This window comes from Halichoeres trimaculatus, unplaced genomic scaffold, assembly GCF_033239565.1.
Source record: "Halichoeres trimaculatus isolate MK-OKI-2021-1 unplaced genomic scaffold, fHalTri1.1 fHalTri1_scaffold_8, whole genome shotgun sequence".
Taxonomy (NCBI): domain Eukaryota; kingdom Metazoa; phylum Chordata; class Actinopteri; order Labriformes; family Labridae; genus Halichoeres; species Halichoeres trimaculatus.
Genome location: NW_027437186.1, coordinates 38,446,668 through 38,467,726, shown reverse-complemented (window position 1 = coordinate 38,467,726; position 21,059 = coordinate 38,446,668). Strand labels below are relative to the sequence as shown.

The 21,059-nt window shown below is 44.9% G+C and overlaps 1 protein-coding gene across 3 annotated transcripts in view; it reads right to left on the bottom strand.

Annotated features, from left to right (window-relative positions):
* The window catches only part of LOC141794935 (A-type potassium channel modulatory protein KCNIP2), a 147,530-nt gene that overhangs the window by 70,904 nt on the left and 55,567 nt on the right, over window positions 1-21,059 (bottom strand). The window contains exon 1 of one of the 3 annotated variants that reach the window (XM_074675598.1): window positions 1,716-1,915. The exons of the other annotated variants lie outside the window; for them this stretch is intronic. Coding sequence (XP_074531699.1) covers window positions 1,716-1,803 — 88 coding nt within the window. The 5' untranslated portion in view covers window positions 1,804-1,915. Of the gene's footprint in view, window positions 1-1,715; window positions 1,916-21,059 lie in introns of those variants that run through there. 3 annotated transcript variants of the gene reach the window in all.

The following is a 21,059-nucleotide window of genomic DNA, read 5'->3' as shown; positions in this document are numbered from 1 at the left end:
ACACGTCAGAGTTTACAGGGATCATAGAGGATAATCTGAGGTGAGGATGAGAGAAACCCAAATTAGCATTCACACCCCGCTCTGATGACAAGGTCAGCTGAAAACATCGCTTCATCTCCACTTTCCTCGGTTCAAGAGATTCAATAGAAACGGTCCAACTTTGTTGTGCTTTCCCTGAGGCAGCGTTCACCGCTCAGCATCACTCACAGGACACAAAGAGAGGAGAGAGGAGAGCAGAGCGGAGCAGCACGCTGTCAATAAACAATTTTAGAGAGGCCGATTCTCCCAGAGGACACTTTATTCAGCCAAGAGCCTCAAACTCAGCCAGACACAGAGTGAGAGGACGAAAAAGATCATCAGAGGATCAGAAAACTTCAACAACTTCATCTAATCTGAGTTTTAACAACTTCATCTAATCTGAGCTTCAAAACTTCTTCTAATCTGAGCTTCAACTTCATCTAATCTGAGCTTCAAAACTTCTTCTAATCTGAGTTTTAACTTCATCTAATCTGAGTTTTAACTTCATCTAATCTGAGCTTCAACAACTTCATCTAATCTGAGCTTCAACTTCATCTAATCTGAGCTTCAACAACTCAGATTAGATGAAGTTGTTGAAGCTCAGATTAGATGAAGTTGTTGAATCAGATTAGATGAAGTTGAAACTCAGATTAGATGAAGTTGTTGAATCAGATTAGATGAAGTTGTTGAAGCTCAGATTAGATGAAGTTGTTGAAACTCAGATTAGATGAAGTTGAAACTCAGATTAGATGAAGTTGAAACTCAGATTAGATGAAGTTGAAACTCAGATTAGATGAAGTTGAAACTCAGATTAGATGAAGTTGAAACTCAGATTAGATGAAGTTGAAACTCAGATTAGATGAAGTTGAAGCTCAGATTAGATGAAGTTGTTGAAATTCAGATTAGAGCTTCAACAACTTCATTGAATCTCAGAGTGTGGATTAGCAACACTTTGGGAAGTTTTTGTTTGAGCAGGGAGAGCTAGAGAGGAGGAAACAAGGTTTGATGTTACACTGAGAGCTGGCTGAAAGGCTCTGTGTGTGTGTGTGTGTGTGTGTGTGTGTGTGTGTGTGTGTGTGTGTGTGTGTGTGTGTGTGTGTGTGTGTGTGTGTGTGTGTGTGTGTGTGTGTGTGTGTGTGTGTGTGTGTGTGATTAACGAGGAGAGAGGGCACGAGGAAGGAGGGAACAAGGAGAGGGAAGGACAGAGGTGTGATGGAGGAGGGAAGGATGGAAAGAGCCAAAAGAAGGAAGCGAGGAGGTGAGTTCATTCAACCTCAGACGCCTCCAGCTCCGCGTGGACGCTGATCATCTGATGTGATGTGGCGTGGAGGAGGAGCACAGATTTCACACACACACACACACACACACATACACACACACACACACACACAACACACACACACACACACACACATGCTCATTTACAGTTGACTTCCTACAGACTAACAAAGACTCAGACTCGTTTCCACAGAAAGTCCACTCACACTCTGAGAGTCTGCTCGTTCAGGCTAAATGCTCGTCACTAACCCCTGGCTGCATCACCCAGGCAGGAAACAAACTGATTCATCCAGAATAATCCAAACTACAGCTCCACATCAAACTCCTCCTCCTCCTCCTGCTCCTCCTGCTGCGTCTCCAGCAGCGAGCAGCGAGCAGCCAGCAGCAGACCTGTCAGGCTGTGTAAGTTTGGTGCCTACCTTGTGTGAGCGTCCCCATGAGGAAGTGGTAGAAATAGCGAGCCACCTTGGTCAGCTGCCTCTTGCACCTTTTCCTGCACTGGCTCATGGTGGAGCAGCCGAGGAGCAGAGCTGGAGGAGGAGGCGCAGGTGAGGAGAGTGCTGCGAGTCTGCCGGGTGAAGCCAGCTCTCTCAAGGTAAGGAGGGAGGAGCGGAGCGCCGGGAGTCTGCTCCGTGTGTGTGTGTGTGTGTGTGAGTGTGTGAAGGTGTGTGTGTGTGTAAGGAAGTCTGCCTCTCTCCTCCTCCTCCTCCTCCTCCTCCTCTCTGTCTCTCCTGGTCGTCCTCCCCCCCTCCCTCCCCCCTCCTCCTCCTCCACCTGTGGGGTGCTGTCTGTCAATCAGCCAGTGGCTTCTGGCCCCTCCCCCTCACGCTCTGAGCAGCCTCATCCTGGACTCTGATTGGCTGTGAGCGGAGTGTGGCGGAAAATTACAGCGCACATGCCAGTGTGTGTGTGTGTGTGTGTGTGTGTGTGTGTGTGTGTGTGTGTGTGTGTGTGAGAGCTGTATACTACGAGGAGGCTTGAGTGGCAGGTGGTGGTTTTTCTCAAGCTGCTCATCGTGTTGATGTTTTTTCTTCTCTCCACTCACGGCTCAGAAGAAGTCCGCCTGTGAGTGTGTGTGTGTGTGAGTGTGTGTGAGTGTGTGTGTGTGTGAGTGTGTGTGTGTGAGTGTGTGTGTGTGTGCTCGAGCAGGAGGTTGAGTAAAGTGACAGAGGAAACAAACCAAACCCATTAATTAGCATCACACACACCATTCCTCTCCGTCTGTCGCTGCCTCGCTCCCTCATTAACAGTATTCATAACAGAAAGAGGAGGAGGAGGAGGAAGAGGAGGAGGTGCAGGAAGTGAGGAGACAGATAGGGAGGTGGAGATAGGGCCAGAGAAGGCGAATGCATAATGAATACGTGCTCCTGGCGTCCGTGGCGTGGTCAGACTGAAACGGGAGGAAGGAGGTTGTTGGACAAACACCAGCCTGAGCCTTCCTGTTCTCCTCCTTCTACTCCTTCCTCCTCCTTCTTCTCCTTACTCCTCCTCCTGTCTTACTCGGTGTAAACACACACTCTCACACTCTCCCCCTGCTGACAGCCTTCTCTTTTCCCACATTACCTCACTGAGCGGCTGCCACTCCACCTTTATCCTCTCCCTTCCTCCCTGATGCTGAATTAAAAGTGATTACCGTCACCACGGCAACCTCAGACTCCATGGATTTTTCTGGAAGCGTGAGCCGCACACACACACACACACACACACACACACACACACACACACAGAGTTGACATGGACGTACACACACCTGTCGGTTGTTGAGAGAAAATCAATCAATGCCAGGCAGACGCTGCTCTGAGCTCTTCCTCTCTTTACCACCCTCCTCCTCCTCCTCCTCCTCCTCCTCCTCCTCCTCCTCCTCCTCCTCCTCCTCCTCCTACTCCTCCTCCTCGTGTGGGAGCGGCAGAGCAGCGGAGCGGGGTCAGGGTTCAGGCGCCGTTTGACAGCAAGCTGCTCTGGACCATTAGGGGATGATGGGACGATGACAGACGGACTGACGGGCCACAGATAAACAGGTCACACATCAGGATCTGACTCAGACTGAAACACGGGAACAGATGGAGGCTTCAGTCGAGAGATTAGACAACAACCACCTCCCTCTGACTCCTCCTGCCTCCAAGGAGAAACTCAGGGTTCTCCTGTTGTAATGAGTCCACACAGCTGTTACACACTTGGTTCTGATTGGTTCTGATTGGTCCGACAGGGTGAACTCAGGTCTGTGATGTGTCTTAATGTTCATTGTTGGGAATAATGGTGTCAAAACTAATGCTGTTTGTTTTCTTTAGTAACAGGTAATTTAATTACTATTCCAAACGTTATGACATCGTTACGGACAGTGGAATGAGGCGTTACTCTGTATCCGACCTGGATCACTCAGACAGGATCAGGACAGGAGCCACAGATTTAATCTGAGCAACACTGTCCATGAGTTAAACAGACGTGAACATTTTGTCTCAGAGCAAAACCTGCTCAAAACCTGAATTCTTTTGCAGAATTTAAGTTTTTTCAAAACAGTAACACAATAATTACTTTCCCTGGTAACTTTCATTTATGAAGGAGTAATTCAGTTACTAATTAATTACTTTCTGGGGGTAAAGTAACGAGTAATTGTAACTTTTCAGGATCAGGATCGCTAGTGGAATTAATGAGTAATTAATCTGGACACACTGGCCCAACCTCAGTCACACACTGTGTCTGAGCTGTCACACACACACACACACACACACACACACACACACACACACACACACACACACACACACACACACACACACACACACACACACACACCCAGGGACCAGCTGTGTGTGTAGCCTCAGCTCACTCTGATGAGGGATGGGTGTGTTAGGATAATCAGCCTCTGTACATGAGCTTTACTAACAACACTGTAAACATGTTCTGGTTGTGGTGAGGTGCATTGTGGGAAGCTTGAAGGAAGGTTTAAAGCTCCTGGAGGTCACAGGGTGTCCAGGATGAGAGATGACCACGGTTGGAGGGAATATTCACGCTCAATTATAAAAAGAATTTCATGTGTGTGTGTGTTATTCTAAAAACTCAATTCAGGAATTTACTGTAGAGATGTAGACTTTAGGAATAAGTTTCATTTGAAGCAGTTCAGATAAATGAACAATGAATGATCAGAAGACAGGAAGCTGTGTGGTGTGTGGTGCAGTTTCTCTGCTGATACGTCTCAGATTTCCAGGAGGAGGAGGAGCAGGAGGTCAACATCCAATGAGGAGGACCATCACCCAGGATGACTCAACCAACATCCTCAGAGAAAACACTGTTCGCCTTCATGCTCAGATGGACAGACGGGGTCAGACTTGGTGGACTGCCCCAGCACACGTTGTAGCCCAGGAAGCGGAGCTGCAGAGACTCTGTGAAATCCACTTCCTGTTTATCCTTACCCGTCAAACTATCAACGCAGAAAAGGTGGGAGGAGTATGGAGTCAGATTGATAGATTTTAAGGTTTTTTGGGTGATACAGGTAGCACCTCATTTTAATGCTCAATTCTGCTTATTGATCCAATCCTTTATCTATTCCCTAATCAACTCCTCCTGTTAGTTTTCTCTTTTCATTTCTTGGCTGTACAGGTTTCCTGTGTCAACAACATTTAACAGAGTTTAAGAGTAGATGAATATCAAACTGATGTCTGGAGATCTCTGGATGTAAATAAATAAAAAATCTTTGAGTTGTTTGAACATTGGGCTTGCCGTAGTTGATGCTAAAGTCAGCCATCAGCCTGTGCGTACCTTTTCTTCTCTTTCCTGTTTGTATTTAAACATTTAGAGTTTTCAGTGTTGTTAGCAGAAACTGTGATCTGTTTGTTAAAATTCTGTTTTAAACAAAAGTCAAACTGATGTATGCTAACCGCTAGCTTATCAGTGTAATCTCCCATTTACGTTAGCATCTAGCTTTTTCTCTGTGGCTGTTGGTCCATTAGGAGCTGTCTGACATGTTGAACGTGTCAAACAGGAACCTGGTGACAGAGTGATGTTCATTTCTTCATGTCTTCATATCAGAGCGGTCAGTCCCTGTCAGAGTTTTTCCTCTGAACCGGTCTGGGTCTGGGTCTGGACTGAGCCCATGTTTCCTCAGAGAGCACCACAACAACAGTCTATCCTGAATCTTCAAGCACCAAATCTTCTCTGGGTTGCGTGCTGATGTTTGTGGACGACAGGAGCAGACAGAAGTCAGATCAGTTTTCCTGTTTCACTCGTCTGTCGGTTCACTGCGTCTGTGCCACAGTTTCTGAAGCGTGAGAGGAGACGCAGCCATCAGAGACGCCCTCCAGCCTCAGGTAAAACTCTTGACAATAAACTTCAGTTAAAACCACAGAGGACATCTGTAGCTCTGCAAATTAAGTTTGATAATGACAAAAACTTTTCAAACTTCACATCTGGAGAGGAAAAAAGACAGATGATGATCGTCTGGAGTGACAGGAAGAGATGACGAATGAGTCAGCGAGCGTTTAACTTCCAGGAGCTTTCAACAAACTTTTTAATCGACTGTTCTTTTTTTCACAAACAACCGCAGCACGCTCTCCTGCTCACAGCTCGCCTCCTGAAGCCTGAAAATAAAAGTTTCCTCTCATTGTGGCTTGAGAAAGACTGCACACACACACACACACACACAGTGAAACACACATTAAGACAAACACAGAGGGGTAAAGGCTGCAGGAAGTGGAGCGACAGATTGAGCGATCAGCGTAGCATGAAGGATTACAGACTGACGATGACGCTCGTCACAAAGAGCTCAGATCTGAATAAAAACACGTAATTAATCCAGATTCATTTAGGGATCAGACCCATCAGGTCAGAGCAGATAGGATTCATCTCTCTGTCAGTTTCTGCGTCGAGCTCCAGCCTTTGAGACGGTATGGATTTTAACTTTCCAAACTTTTAGCCGAGGAAACTCTGAGTGTGTCTGACTGTTTGCAGATGCAGCTCTGTTAGCGTCTCGTATCGTCCTCCTTCAGGCCTTAAAGCAGATTTCAGTCTCTCTGTTTGTAAATTGGTCTGAAAGAGGAGCAGATGTTATTCCTCAGTTATCTCAGCGCTAACCGCTGACAGCTTTAAGGCAGATGAGGTAAACGCTGTGTTGGTTTGTCGCTGCAGATGCAGACTCCCGGCCTGTCAGGGCTGAAAGTTTCCTATCAGCAGGAAGAGTTTCTGAAAGGTCTGTGTACACATAATTTAATAAATCTGACTCAGACTTCAAGTCACAAGAATTCCCCCTCCCTCTGAGCAGATAAGCTGTCAGTCAGGAGTCTGTCATCCTTTCAGAGATCTCTCCATATTCAGCAGGAGCTCCTCTTCCTGCTGCGCCGACGCCGACGCCGACGCCGACACTGAGGCTGACACTGAGGCTGACACTGAGGCTGACTCTGAGGCTGACAGGGAGCGTGTCGCAGCCTCTGCAGGTATCTGACAGCTTCACTGAGGGCGTACAGAGCTCGACACTGACTCCCAGGAAAGATCCAGCTGGACGTCATCAGATTAAATTATCAAGAGAGGAACAGGAAAACAGGATTGCGGATGTCAGAGGAGTGAGTCCAGGTCTGAGGCTGTTGCTGAAAGTGTCTTGGTTATTTTTCCTCTTTCTAATTAAAGTGGGGCCCTGCTCTCTCAGTGACATGCAGGGGATGAATAATTCAGCCGGGGCTGTGTGTTTGGGAGCTGGTGCTGCCTGCGCTGTGGATGGTTTGGGCTCTAAAAGCTTCATCGTGTGAGTTCAAACCCTGAGCTTCCCCCAAAAAGCCGATCAGCATTCAGCGCTGACGCTTCACGTCTGGTCCTGGGATGCTGTACCTCTTAGTATTCTGCTCATGACTTGGCAGCTGATAGGATCTTATTCCTCCGCTCTGTGTGCACATAAACACCACGCTGTTTTTTTTATCATAAAAACCATCTACTGATTAAAAAACTGTGATGCACACCGCCAGCAGGAGAGGAGGAGGATGCAGCGAGGAGGGGGGAGGAAGGAGCGTTTGATAACGTAAACAACAACAACAATAAACATGACCTTCAAAAACTGCACTGACCCTAATTACCGTAAAGTCTGGAATATAAGTCCCACAGTCTGTCTGTCGCCTGTAGCCCTGTTGGCTATGTCTGCCTGTTGCAGCAGCTCTCTCCTCTTTGTCCGTTTCTTGTAATTTTTTCGTCTCTTTTTCGTTCATTTGGATCATTTATTAGTCGTTGACACCAAACTTTTAGTGTCTTCAGTGATATTTTTACTACTTTTTCTCCTGTGTTTGTCTGGAGATCCTACATGTAACCATGGCTGCATTGTTTACATGTGAAATCAGCTGTTAGCAGCCTGTAGCATGTCAATGCTAACTGGTGCTAGGCCAGATGTTTCTCCACAAGGTGAGGAGAAGGAGGTGAGGACGACGTGCTGGTTCTCAGGTGTGAGCTAAGAAGTGACGACATGGACCTGTCCTTCCATCCATCGTTATTGGGAACGTAAGATCTATCTCCAATAAGATGGACGAGCTAGCTGTGCTAACCCAGCTAACAGAGGGAATACCAGAGGGCAGAGTAGCATCATGCTATTCACAGACATGGCTAACAGAGCTAACAGCAGACACCAAGGCCACATGTGAAGAGCTTCACCTGCTGTGAGCAGACAGGATCCAGGAGACAGAGACTGAACAGACTGCTGAAGAAGCTCAGTCCTGGACCCTGTGGAGGTGGAGGCTGGCTGGCTTCTATTCTATTCTATTCATTCTATTCTATTCTATTCTATTTCAGTTTCACCAGCGAATCAGACACAGCTCGTTTTGAGGACAATCAAACAAAAACTGAATTTTATGATAATGAAAACTCAGCCCGTCTCTCCTTTATCTCAGTATCTCAGTAACTGTTTCTCCTTCAGCTTATCAGGGACTTGTTGTTTGTTCCTCTCCGTCTCTCAGAGATCGTCTTTAACGCTGTAATTCCTCAGTGGAATAAACAAAGCACATCTGAAGCTGGATCGTATTCTGTAACAGCTCTTTCAGGATTACACGTCGATTACCCGTTGATTACCCGTGGATTACACAATCACTCCCGTCATCATGTGGGCCAGGCCACGATGGGAGCAGCGGCGCCGGGGGATCCCGCTGACTGACGGGATCCTTCTGGTATAATGAGAGGTAATCAGAGTGATTGCTGTAAACATGTAAATACTGAAGTGACATGAGTGTATCATGGTGAATTATGGATGCAGGAGCTCTGCTGGGAGAGAGAGTGATTGTAAATGTAGCAGCAAAGCATGGCCGCTCGCTGTTTTTATGTCTGTTTGTGACGCCTCTGCTGGAGCAACAATCCTTTCTTTCTTTCCTACAAACAACAAGATCACTGAGTCAACACACTGCAAAAAATTAAATATTATCAAGTGTTTTTCTCTTATTTTGAGTAAAGTTATTTAAAGACTAAATAAGGTCTGAAATAACAAGTAAAAAAAAAAAATCTGCCAATGGAAGAAGAGGAATCTGCTTGAAACTAGAAAAGTTTATTTCCATTTTGGCTGTTTTAAGGATTTAACAAACCTCCAACAGTTTGTCGTCACATGAATCATTTATTTCAGTAAACTTCAGGGTCAGTGGATTCTGAACCTGACAGAGTCTGATCCAGGATCCATTAGCGACTCCAAACACGCCCCATAAAACCAAGAAACCTCCTCACTCAGCGCGGCCTTTTAGCACCAATCACCAGCTGATCAGACCTTTGTAACGAGTTCATGCACTGAGTGAGACTTTGCAAAGAGTCAGCTGATAACTGTTGCCGGGCAACGAGTAGAAACAGCGTCAGTACAAACATAAACCCATTAAACTGATCAGTTATTTCATCAAAGGTCTTTTTGACTAAAACATGTCTATCAAATGAAAATGTCATCAGAGGGAGTGTTGGCTGGCTTCATGGTAAGTTTGGGTGAGGCCTGGTTAAACCCTGAGGGGAACAGGTTAATAAAAGTAAAGCTGAGGGTTTCAGTGGACAGAGCTGTTAACTGTAGGGATGTTTGATACCACTTTATATGCAGACCGATACCAGTACAAGTACTCCTCCTTGAGCACTCACCAATACCAAGTACAGATACTACCAGTACTTTTGATACATAAAGTTTCAATGAACAGTGACAGATCATGTTGATCAGACGGCACAGTCTCTCTGACATTAAGGCCAAATAAAACACAAACAGCTCTCTCTGAGTTTAGATTTGTTTTGATAAATATTAAAAAATATATATTAAAAGTACTCAATAAAACTAACAACTGTCAGAGTTTAAGTATTTTTTAAAGTAAACTAAAAACAGTTTAACTGTTAACTGGACCTGGGCCCTGTTCTACGAAGCAAGTTCAGTCTAGCGAGATAGCCTTGGAGCTACCTCGCTGAACTGAGCGCGGTAGCCGGCGGTCTCGCTACACGGTTTTACGACGCTGGTTATCAACCTCATAAGTGGATCCAGCTAGGCAATGAGCGCGTGCACGCATATAAGAAGTATGACGAGGTGAAACATGTAATTAACGTTAAAAGCATCACCGTCGCTGCTGCTAAAGCACGGAAGGAGTGCTGGCAGAAAATTGCTGACAGTCTAAATGTGTAAGTGTAGTGGTGTAGTGCAAAAAAATCTTTTGTGCCTTTATCATCCTGAAATAGCACTGTTCACCATGCACTTTTACTGTAACATGCACCATACCTAATTTATTTCCTAGATGAATTTATTCATTTGTTCATTCCTATAGTGTTTACATTTTTTGTGAGACATGTAGCCCACATGAGCCCTACATGAATTCCTGTCACAATTTTAATACGGGCAATAAAATATTGTCATGGAACAGAAGGGTTGGCATTGAAGATCTTATTACGGCAGTGAGAGTTCTTTATTCCCTTTAACTACCTGTAGAAAGTGTCACGTACTACCAACCCCTCCCTGGAAAACCGGTAACTTTCATAAAGGTGGTCATCAGAAAAAGAGAGTGGGTCGGTCTCAGATGTCCACGGGATCCTCTAAGAACGGACAAGCCATTTTTTGGTGAGGGCTCATTGGTCAGTGGGCGGGGTTTTTATAGTCCGCGAGTTCAATCAGGAACGGCTAACCTGCCCCGGAGCAGGTTAGCCGTTCAGCGTACGTTGCCATGGAGACTCGCCTCGCTGAGGAGTGATCCCGCGTCGTAGAACAGGGAATCAGGAACCTATCCTCAAAGGCCCGATCGGAGTATTTCAGTCTGAAAACTGGAGGCTGAGTTAGTGATAAGTGTAGATTAACTGGACTCAAAGGGATGTGTAACAAAACAGGATTATTAATCTGACAAACAGGCTAAAGGTGCTAAAGGTGCTAAAGATGCTAACTCTGCTAACGCTACCTTTCCATGTTTAGACTGATAAATGAATTGTGCTCAGTGTTGACTGTTTCTAGAGTTTTCCATCAAACAGGATGAAACTTAGATCTGGAAACAAGTTTCCTCTGCACAGACGTTTTAACCACTTCAGAGACAACCTGTACGGAGCAACTTAGAAAAAGTTTAGATGCAATGAAAACTGTAACAACCCAACAATAATAATCCATAAATGATCTGTAAAACACAGAGAAACAGCTTCAACGATTACAAAAAGTGGGATAATTATTAAAAAAACAAAGAATTAGAAATGAAACAGCAGTTAATGAAGCAGACAATCCCCAGAGAGAGGCAGCAGGGCAGCCTCACAGCTCAAACACACACATACACACACAGCTGTAACAAAGCTACAGACTACATCCACATTCCCAAAGTGAAAAAGTTTGGAAATGGTCCAAACCTCCATCTAAAACCTGCTCCACAGGGTTTGGATCAGCATAAAGGTCTGTTTGGATCTGACTCACATTCACAGGATTAATGAGACTCTGCTTTACCTTCATTTCCTCACCGTGTCCGGCTGATTCACGGATCCTGTCAGACAGAGCTATCCAATCAGAGACCTGCAGGTCACATGAGGCCTGAAAACAGCTGCTGAGAGATTAGGATCAGGGTCTGCTGAGAAAAACATCTTTCACTAACTCTGACAAGCTCTGACAAAAATTACAACATTATTACAAATACTGACAGCAGCACCTGTCGTAACCTAGCAACCGATCCAATGCCCTGTGTCACTGAGCAGGTGAGTTTGAAAAGTTAATGTTATCAGGCCTACAGGTGGAAACAGCTCGTCTCTGTCTCTCTGAAACTAACAGATAACTCTACAGGATAATCGACTCTTAATCCTGACCGAATGTTTAATTGAACAGCCCTGATCTAAGGCGTCAGAGAAGTCGTCAAAACATATAAAAAATAAGACAAAATAGAAACAGGAAGTGAGTCAGACCTGCTGGGAGGTCAAACACGCAGATGAGACGGTACGGTTTACAGAGTTTACAGAGTTTACAGAGTTTACAGAGTTTCTGCTTCACTGACCCCACCGTGGAGCTGTAGACCTGGATCCTGTTTGAGTGATGGGTCCCATCATTAAGAGGGGACCCTGGAGACCTCAGACCCACCCTGACCCTGCAGTGAGCGTCAGAAACATCATCAAACAGGCTGAAATCTGGGCTTTCCTTCAGGTCAACGGGAGGATCAATCTGCTCCCACCTGTCAGGATGACCTCCTCTGCTTTCTTTCCTCTCCTCCAGTTTCTGAGCCCGGTTCAGACCCACAGTCACCTTCACATCAAAGCTAGGTCTGGGTTTATAAACTTCAGATGACCATGATGATGTGTGGTCATGTGATCATTGTTTCATGTATTGATTAAAGCAGCGCTGTAATAACGACCACGTGGAGGATCACATCAGGAGTCGCTCAGTCTCTGTCCACGCTGCAGGTTACTGTCAGAGTAAATATAACCTTATTTCATCCACTACACTGTGTGTGTGTGTGTGTGTGTGTGTGTGTGTGTGTGTGTGTGTGTGTGTGTGTGTGTGTGTGTGTGTGTGTGTGTGTGTGTGTATCTGTGGACTGTGAGCTGCCATATGAGCACAGACACATGGAGACGATGGAGGGCTGATGCCACACTGACACTCCACTCGAGTATCTGGCAAACACACACACACACACACACACACACACACACACACACGTTTGTCTTTAACACTATTTCTGTGAGAGGCAAAGGCACCAGCTGGTGAAACCCACTCAGCGCTCTATTCAGCAGGAACACGTGACCGTGGAGGAAGGAGGAGAAAAAGGAGAGGAGGAGGAGAGGAGGAGAGAGGAGGAGGAGGAGGCACAGGTGGAAACACTCGTCTTCAGGGACGAGCTGATGAGTCTTTAACACAAACAGAGATGGAGGAAAGTTTCACAGCAGACACTTTGCTCCTTATTTTAACTCATTCTCCATCATTACTGAATCAGTGTGTTCACACACTCCTGGGTTCATCTCTGAACTGATCTTTGACTCCAGCTGAGGTCAAATGCTTCACATACATTTATCTACAAACTGTTTATTCTCAGGTTGTGACCAAAACTGTTATTTTTTTACTGCCATTAGTGACATTTGTTATTGTTTCATGTGCTGCTAACCTCTTGGCTTGATCATCCTGACAGAGATCTCTCAGGTGGTTATTACTTAATTTGATAAAAAATTAAATAAAAAAAAAAATAAATAAATAAATAAATAAAGTAACGTCACCATCTGTATTTTTTCCCGGTGTCTCAGACAAATCAATCTAAAAATCTAAAACAGACACACAAAGCTGATAAGAAGAAGAATGTGGGAATATGAGAAGAAACTTCCCATAATGTATCTGCAGCTGTCCAGGAAACCAGCTGTATGACACTGCTGCCACCTGCAGGACAAAGTCGGTACTGACGATACACCAGCAGCAGCCACCTGCCTCCAGGGTAAAACAGAGGGGCAGAGAAAAAGCACTGTGGGAAATAAAATCACTAATTTTACAGAAAAACAGAAACTCTCATGTTATCATCACTTCTGTCCTCAACAGTCCAAGAGGAGGAGTGAGCCCCGAAGGGAGGAGCCGAGGATGCATTTTGTGAGTACAAGCAAGTGTCCTTAAGTTTTTGAAAAGCGCTCTAAAAATAAAATGTGTTATTATTATTATTATTATTATTATTATTATTATTATTATTATTATTATCATTATAATTATAATTATAATTATTATTATTATTATTATTATTATTATTATTATTATTATTATTATTATTATTATTTATGCTCATTATTACTTTTATTTTTATTATAAATATTATCATTATTATTATCATTATTATCATTATTAATTCCCATTATTTATTATTTATTATTTATTCATTTATTTATTTATTATTTATTTATTTATTTTTATCATTCATTATTACGTGTGGGGAAAAATTAACATTGATGTAAGCAGTCTCGTCACACAGTATTACTATTACAACAACTATTGTTATTTTTTTATTCTATTATTAATTTAAAAAAATGATCCATGCTATTTTTTTATTCAGGAAGTTTGTATCAAACTTCTGCTTCAGTCTGAAAAAGGTCAGTGACTCCTGGAAGTTTGTGTTTAACTCTGTTTATAAAATATTTTACACATTTTTGTTTGATTAAGAATTTAATTTATGTCTATATTGAGCAGTGTGTTAATTTTTCATAGTTGTGTTGACCTTTTTTTAATCATCTAAGGTTACGTTTTAAAATAAACTCCCTGGGTCCTAGTGGTCTAGGTTTCATGAGGTTCACCCTGGTGCAGGTGGCCTTGGTTTAAATCCAGTCTGTGGCCTGTTTCCTGCTCTTTCCACTGTCCTCCTCTCTTTAATTAAAGGTATAATGTTTGAAAATTATTTTGAAATGATAATAAATAAAAGAATAAATAAATAAGTAAATTAATTGATTAATTAAATTAAATTCCCTAAATTCAGCCTGTTTTCTCCTGCTCTGATTTTTTTTGTAATTAAAAAAAAAAAAAAAAAACTAATTAATATTCATCAATACCAGCTGATATGAACCACTTTTCTGGTGATACCCCAGTGTTTATTTTGGCTGTCAGTGATCAGACTGTCACAGCTGATGGGGTTATGAGAGAGGCCTCCAGCAGCTTCATAAAAACTGTAAAAACATTGAGTCCATCTGAGGCTGCTGATACGTTCTGTATCAGCTTCAGGAAAAGTTATAACAATTGCAAAAACCTCCTCTGAGCAACAACAGCTCACTGATGGTTTATGCCACTGCCGCTCACATTAATACCAACAACAGGCCCCATGCATCCTCTGACAGAGGAGCTGATGGTTTATTTTGGCTCCTGTGACTGTTATCCAGCTGTACTGAGCGGTTCACACCAGAAGGGGGCAGACTTTGACCAGTTAAAGCTCAGCTGCTGCAGAAGTAGAGATGAAGAGCTCCTCAGCAAACAGTCATCTCTGTTTTCTCTCCTTCTCTCCTTTGTTTGTGCTCTTAAAGGTTTGCATGCAGACTGGATTGATAGAAAAGAGAGAAAAACAAGTCGAAATGCGTCAAACGCTGTGTTTTTAGATTCCACCTCAGCTTTAAGACGTCAGCTCAGCTCGGTGTCCGCTCCAAATAAAGTCATCTCAGTAATGACCGGAGACAAACGAGCAGAGTGATTATTTGTGTGACTCTCCTCTGATTACTGTGGAGCAGCGGCTCCTGCTGCAGCTTCACACGCAGCTCATTATTATCCTGAGTCTGAGGAAATAAAGTCAGAGAGTAACTGAGCCGTCAGAGGACGGAGCAGGAGGTTAAACTCTGAGACCCCGAGCTTTCACCTCCTCTCTACTGCACAACACCACCCAGCTGCAGAGTCAGCCGAGCCTGACGCTGGGAGTGATGGCTGCACCTCCCTGCAGGCGCCCAGCGCAGCCTCAAAGCTCCCTGACGCTTCTTAAGAGATCTCCTGCCTTCACCTCCTGCTGCAGCCTGCTCCTCTCCTGTTTTACATGTTTCATCCACACAGGAAGTCTGCGTCTCCTCTGAAGCCTGCGTCTCTTTTCCTCCCACGGTCACACCTCCCTCTCTGCGTCTCTCTGCGTCTCTCTGCGTGTCTGTCTGAAGCAGGCAGCAGGTGTTTAGTGACTGACGATCACAGACTCCTGCAGAGACGGAGCTCCTGAGCTCAGCTGCCTGTGTAGGAGGAGGAGAGGAGGAGGATCTGAGCCTCCATTTTCAGTCTGTTTTCTCTTTTATCACACCTCCCATGAGCCTCCATCACGTCGGTACCACGCCGCTGCACGCGTCTCCTCCATGTTCCCGACACGTCCCCTTCAGGCCGATGAGGAGCTTTTCTTCAGGACGCTGATGCTGCTGAGCCGAGGCCTCATGGGAGGAAGGAGGAAGGAGGAGCACACGTTTTCAGTCAGGCAAACAAAGGAAGAGGAGGGACGGCTGAGACCAAGAACCTGGTTTTCATCAGGTCCCCCCTGTGCAGGAAGCGAGAGGATGTGACGGTAAAACGCTCAGAGACGCTGCTCTGATTGGATCAGACCTTTGTGAGATAACCTCATTTTCACAGCTCCTCAGACTCCATCACTCAGTTACTGCTCTCCTCCAGCTTCATCCAGACTGAGGTTTAATGAACGATACCAGATTATCCACTGTGATGGTACAGCAAGGGTTCATGGGTAAAACAGCTGCACTGGTCATGATACAACACATGAAACTAGGGGTGCACTGATCATGATTTTCTAGCCAATCACCAATCAGGGATCTTAAAAAAGTCTGACCTGCAGAAAGTCATTGAACACTACGTGTGAAACAATAAAATCTTTACACTTTGACTTAAAAAAACAACAAAGTGTCCTGAGTTTTAGGACTCAGAGCAAAAAGCAACAGTGTCTGGCTGTCAGAGCTTCCTGGAGGATTATAAGATCAGTTTCATATGAGAGGATGGGTCGATCACTGATCACCCAAAATGAAAGAAAGTGGCACTGATTGATCGGTGCATATCATGAAACACATCATGATGTTCTCCAGGTACCGAAACAATACGACCCATGACGTGACACCACATGAGTGACGCAATACGGTCTAATACAGTGGTTCCCAAATGGGGGAACGCTACAGCACTCCAGGAGGAAAAGATTCAAAAATGGGTATTCCAAAAAACAGCAACCAAGCAAAGTTTGTTTAAGACTATTAAGTGTTTGAATCATTCATTCATTCATTTTCTTAACCACTTATCCTGTTCAGGGTCGTGGGTGGGTGGAGCCTATCCCAGCTGTCGTTGGGTGAGAGGCAGTTCACCCTGGACTGATCTCCAGCCAATCACAGGGCAAACACAGACAGACAATCTTTCACTCACACTCTCACTCCGACAGACAATTTAGAGTGACCAATTAACCTGGTGAGGATGTTTTTGGGCTGTGGGAGGAAGCTGGAGTACCCTCGCATGCAAACTCCACACAGAGAGGCCCACCGGCCGAGCTGGGAATCGAACCGGCGACCTTCTTGCTGTGAGGCTGCAGCACCACCGTGCAGCCCGTGTGTTTAAATCAAATATAAGTTTAAGCTCATAAGCTGAATATTATATCCAGGAAGTTATTTTATTCCATCAAACCCCGCCAAAATAAGAGTCCCTCTTTATTCAGGGAAACAGCACAAACTACAGCAACCAGAGAACCAGAACCAGAAAGTTCTGTCCGTGTTTGGGAAAATCTGCTCAATGGGATTAATGTCCACAGATTACAGCAGCATGGAGCAGCATTTTTATTTTTTAGAAAATCTTTTATTTAAAATGAGCTTTTTGTTTTATTTTGCAAAGAAATACTTATCTAATGTTAATTTAATAATTTCAGTTTGAGAACTGTCCTTCATTTGATACCAAAAGGGGGCGCTATAAGTTTACAGTTATTTCTACGTGCACAAATCTTTCCTTTTAACTCGTCTTTGGTTGTTTTTATTTTATAGTTGCTGTAGTGATAATGTTTCGTGCTTATCCAGACACAGTTTCAGACTTAACGAGGAAGTTACTGTTCATGCTGAGGTGTTTTTTTTTCTTGATCTCAAACTACGCCCCCTCTGGGACAAAGCCTGGAATTGACCTTTTTTTCTTCTCCTCTCCCAGTGTTGTTATTTCTTATCTATTACAAAGAGGCGCTGGGTAGCTGGCAGCTCCTAGGTTCATCTCATTTCTCTATTTTCCCCATGTTTGTTCTCTCATATGTCTTGAAATGAAATTTCCCCTCAGGGATCAATAAAGGTATTCTGATTCTGGTTCTGGTTCTGGTTCTGATAAAGAATATTTCATGAATCAGATGCTAACAGCACAGCGCTGTGATTTACGTCTGTTTTTTCCACTTAAACTGATTTTTACTCGATAGGGGGGCTTTGAAAAAAGCCTTTCACAGGGAAACATCACAGACAGAAGTTAGAAAACCTCTGCTCTAACCAACGCCAGCTGAACATGACCCGTCTCAGAGCAGCGTAACCGTCTCCTGGCGTCTGACTGTATGAAGACCAACATTCATCAGATTTCCTCCCTGAGCAAACACTACGCTGATCCTCCTCTGACTTGTTTCTGTGTTTGGAGTTTGTTGTTAAGGATTTTATCTGACAAACAGCTTGAGGTTGTGGAGGATCATGTGGCTCCATATGGTCTGAGAAAACAGGAAGGAAGACACAAACTGCAGAGGGAGGAGGAAACTTTCATCCTCGTTACTTTAAGTCTCCGTCCTTGATATAGAAATACAAAAACAGTTTCTGTCTCCTTATAAACTGTATAAATCTATTATTTTCTAACAGTTTGCTCCTCCATCAGCTCCTCTGTCCTGGTGTCAACACGTTTGCTCTGCGTGCTTCCTCTTCATCACCACCGCCATCGCCATCGCCATCCCCCACGGCTCGTGGCGAGCCATCAACCAGGGCTCAGTCTGCAGCACCTGACGGGGACAGCTGCTGGGTTAAACGGCCCATCTGGATCCAAATGAAGTCATCAGTCCTAATCGAAGAGGGACGCATCGCTCCCCCCGCTGTCACCCAACAGAGGACGCCAGGTCACCTTCTCTGAGCTTCAGACCCAGTCCAGCTGATCTGGATCCACAGAGACCGGCAGGAGACCATCTATTAGTGCTCCTCTGTGTGTGTGTGTGTGTGTGTGTGTGTGTGTGTGTGTGTGTTCCTGTGTGTGTGTGTTCCTGTGTGTGTGTGTGTGTGTGTGTGTGTAAAGTTTCCTGTTTGTCCTTCAAAAAGCTTACAGCAACTTTTCGTGCCGAGCTGTGAGCTGCAGGACTCAGGAGCTGGCACGGACCGGGCTCAGACCGGGCTCAGGAAGTGAGGGTCTGGATGGGATTATTGATGGGGGGTGTGTACGCGCTGCACCCCGAGGGGACGATTCATCAAAACGTGTCAGAGCAAAGGTTATCCAGACATCAGATGAACCAGAGCCCGAGCGTATGCGTCCCTAAACAGACGGAGGCAGGTTTAATCCTGCAAGAGCCGACAGTACGGAGGCCCTGAAGGTCAAAAAGCAGCAATACTTCACAAGACCCAAAACTTTACAGGTTTTCATTTCCTACAGGAACTCTTAAAGTGTTTCCATGATCAGAACATTCAGCAGAAAACTTCCTCTACATGTTTACTGTTGGATTCTGAACAATGATCAAACTTTTGATTTTGTGGAAAGTTTCTGTCTTTTGTTAAATGTGTTTTCTTTGATGTTTTGCAGTTGGGTCAGATATTTCTTCTAGGGATGAACTGATATTCAGCCGAGACGATATTTTGCATTTTGAGTCATATCAGCATCAGCCTGTGTTATTGGTGCTCCTCTCTGTCTGTAGCGTCGTCCCGCCCTCAGCACCATCTGATCGGTGACACGCAGAGACACTTTTTGGAAAACTTGACTTCCTGTAGAAAACTTTAGGGAGATATTTATTTTATTTATTTTTAAAGAGCCTGGGAGCTGGTTAATAAACTTATATTGACGCCAATATTTTCACTTTTTACTGTGACTGAAAATCAGCTTCAAGTATCAGTTATTGACTTCCTTGACTACTGATGATTGATCAGTATCAACCCTGAAAAAAAACACATCAGTCTGTCTCTAATTTCTTCTTGAACACACGGTCAGCCTTTTTTTTTTTCTCTTGAAATTTAGTTTGAAAAAGAAAATGTTTTCCCAAGTTTTGTTGGATGAGTTTTTTTTTCGAACAAACAAAGTGAACTGTTTCATTGAGTCATTTGTTGAAGTGTTAATTTTCCTGAAATGCTTTCATGAACAGTGAAATTTTCCTTTCTGAGTGGTTTTCTTCCTCTGCAGTGGCTGAACTCCAACAGGCTGTTTCTCTGTGTTTTTACTCTGAAATGTTTTGTTTCTGAAATCATATTTTATGACCCTCCAGGCTCCCGTAGCTTTTTCTCTTTGAGCTACATCCTCCCACGCAGTGAGAGAAAAACAACCTCTTTTTAAGAAAAGGAGAAAATGTCAGAGAGCTCTCCTTCTCCTCCCTCCTGGCCTCCTAAAGCTGACAGCTCCTCCACTCTGGCTCATGTTGCATGTTTGATGAGGTGGGTCTGATCCTGGCTCAGACGCTAACAGCAGCTTTGATCACCACCAGAGCAGCACTTACACAGCGCCCTGTAATCACTGACTCTGATCATGTGATCGCTCCCTGAAACTGACGAGCAGAGGCTTTCTGACAGCGCTCTGTGCTCCCATCTGCTCCCTCTCTGCTCCATCTCTGCTCCATCTCTGCTCCATCTCTGCTCCATCTCTGCTCCGTCTCTGCTCCGATCTGCTCCGATCTGCTCTGATCTGCTGCGATCTGCTCCAATCTGCTCCGTCTCTGCTTCGTCTCTGCTCCATCTCTGCTCCATCTCTGCTCCGTCTCTGCTCCATCTTTCCTGCTTCTCTGCTCCATCTTTCCTCCTTCTCTGCTCCATCTTTCCTCCTTCTCTGCTCCATCTTTCCTCCATCTCTGCTCTGTCTCTGCTCTGTCTTTGCTCCGTCTCTGCTCCATCTCTGCTCCGTCTCTGCTCCATCTCTGCTCCATCTCTGCTCCGTCTTTCCTCCTTCTCTGCTCCATCTTTCCTCCATCTCTGCGTCGTGGCCTCCAGCAGAGCCACAGCTGAACTCTCCACCTCTCTCTCAGCTCAATTTTCGGAGCTGTCTCTGCTGCTCGGCTCCTTAAGTGGCTCTGCTCTTAACTGTTTCTGCTGGAAATGTGTATATGTGTGTGTGTGTGTGTGTGTGTGTGTGTGTGTGTGTGTGTGTGTGTGTGTGTGTGTGTGGCAGCAGAAGACACCTCTCTCTAATGACACAGACCTCTCACACCATCACGGCGTGGAGCAGGATCCTGGGGACTGAGGAAATGGAAAATAGTTTTCTCTGAGTCTGCGGCGCTCGGCGCTCGGCGCTCGGCGTGTGGGCAGACAGCCAGAGGTGACGCAGGGCGAGCTTCTTCCTGCTGCAGCAGCACGACGATCAGGGGCCGTCAGCGGCTCTGCAGCGTTTACACACACCAACACACACCAACACACACCAACACACACCACGTCCACAAACGGCTTCCAGGGGAAACACAGACCACTTTGGAACCAGGTCCTCCAGGACCAGCTTCACTTGTTGCTGTTTCTTCCTCTTAAACAACTGTTGCATAACACACACACACACACACACACACACACACACACACACACACACACACACACACACACACACACACACACACACACAGTGCAGTGGAGTGTGTGTAGGAGTGCTTCCTCGGTGTGAACGCCTGTGTACAGTAAATCTCATCAGAAGTGTGTGTGTGTGTGTGTGTGTGTGTGTGTGTGTGTGTTTGTGTGTGTGTGTGTGTGTGTGTGTGTGTGTG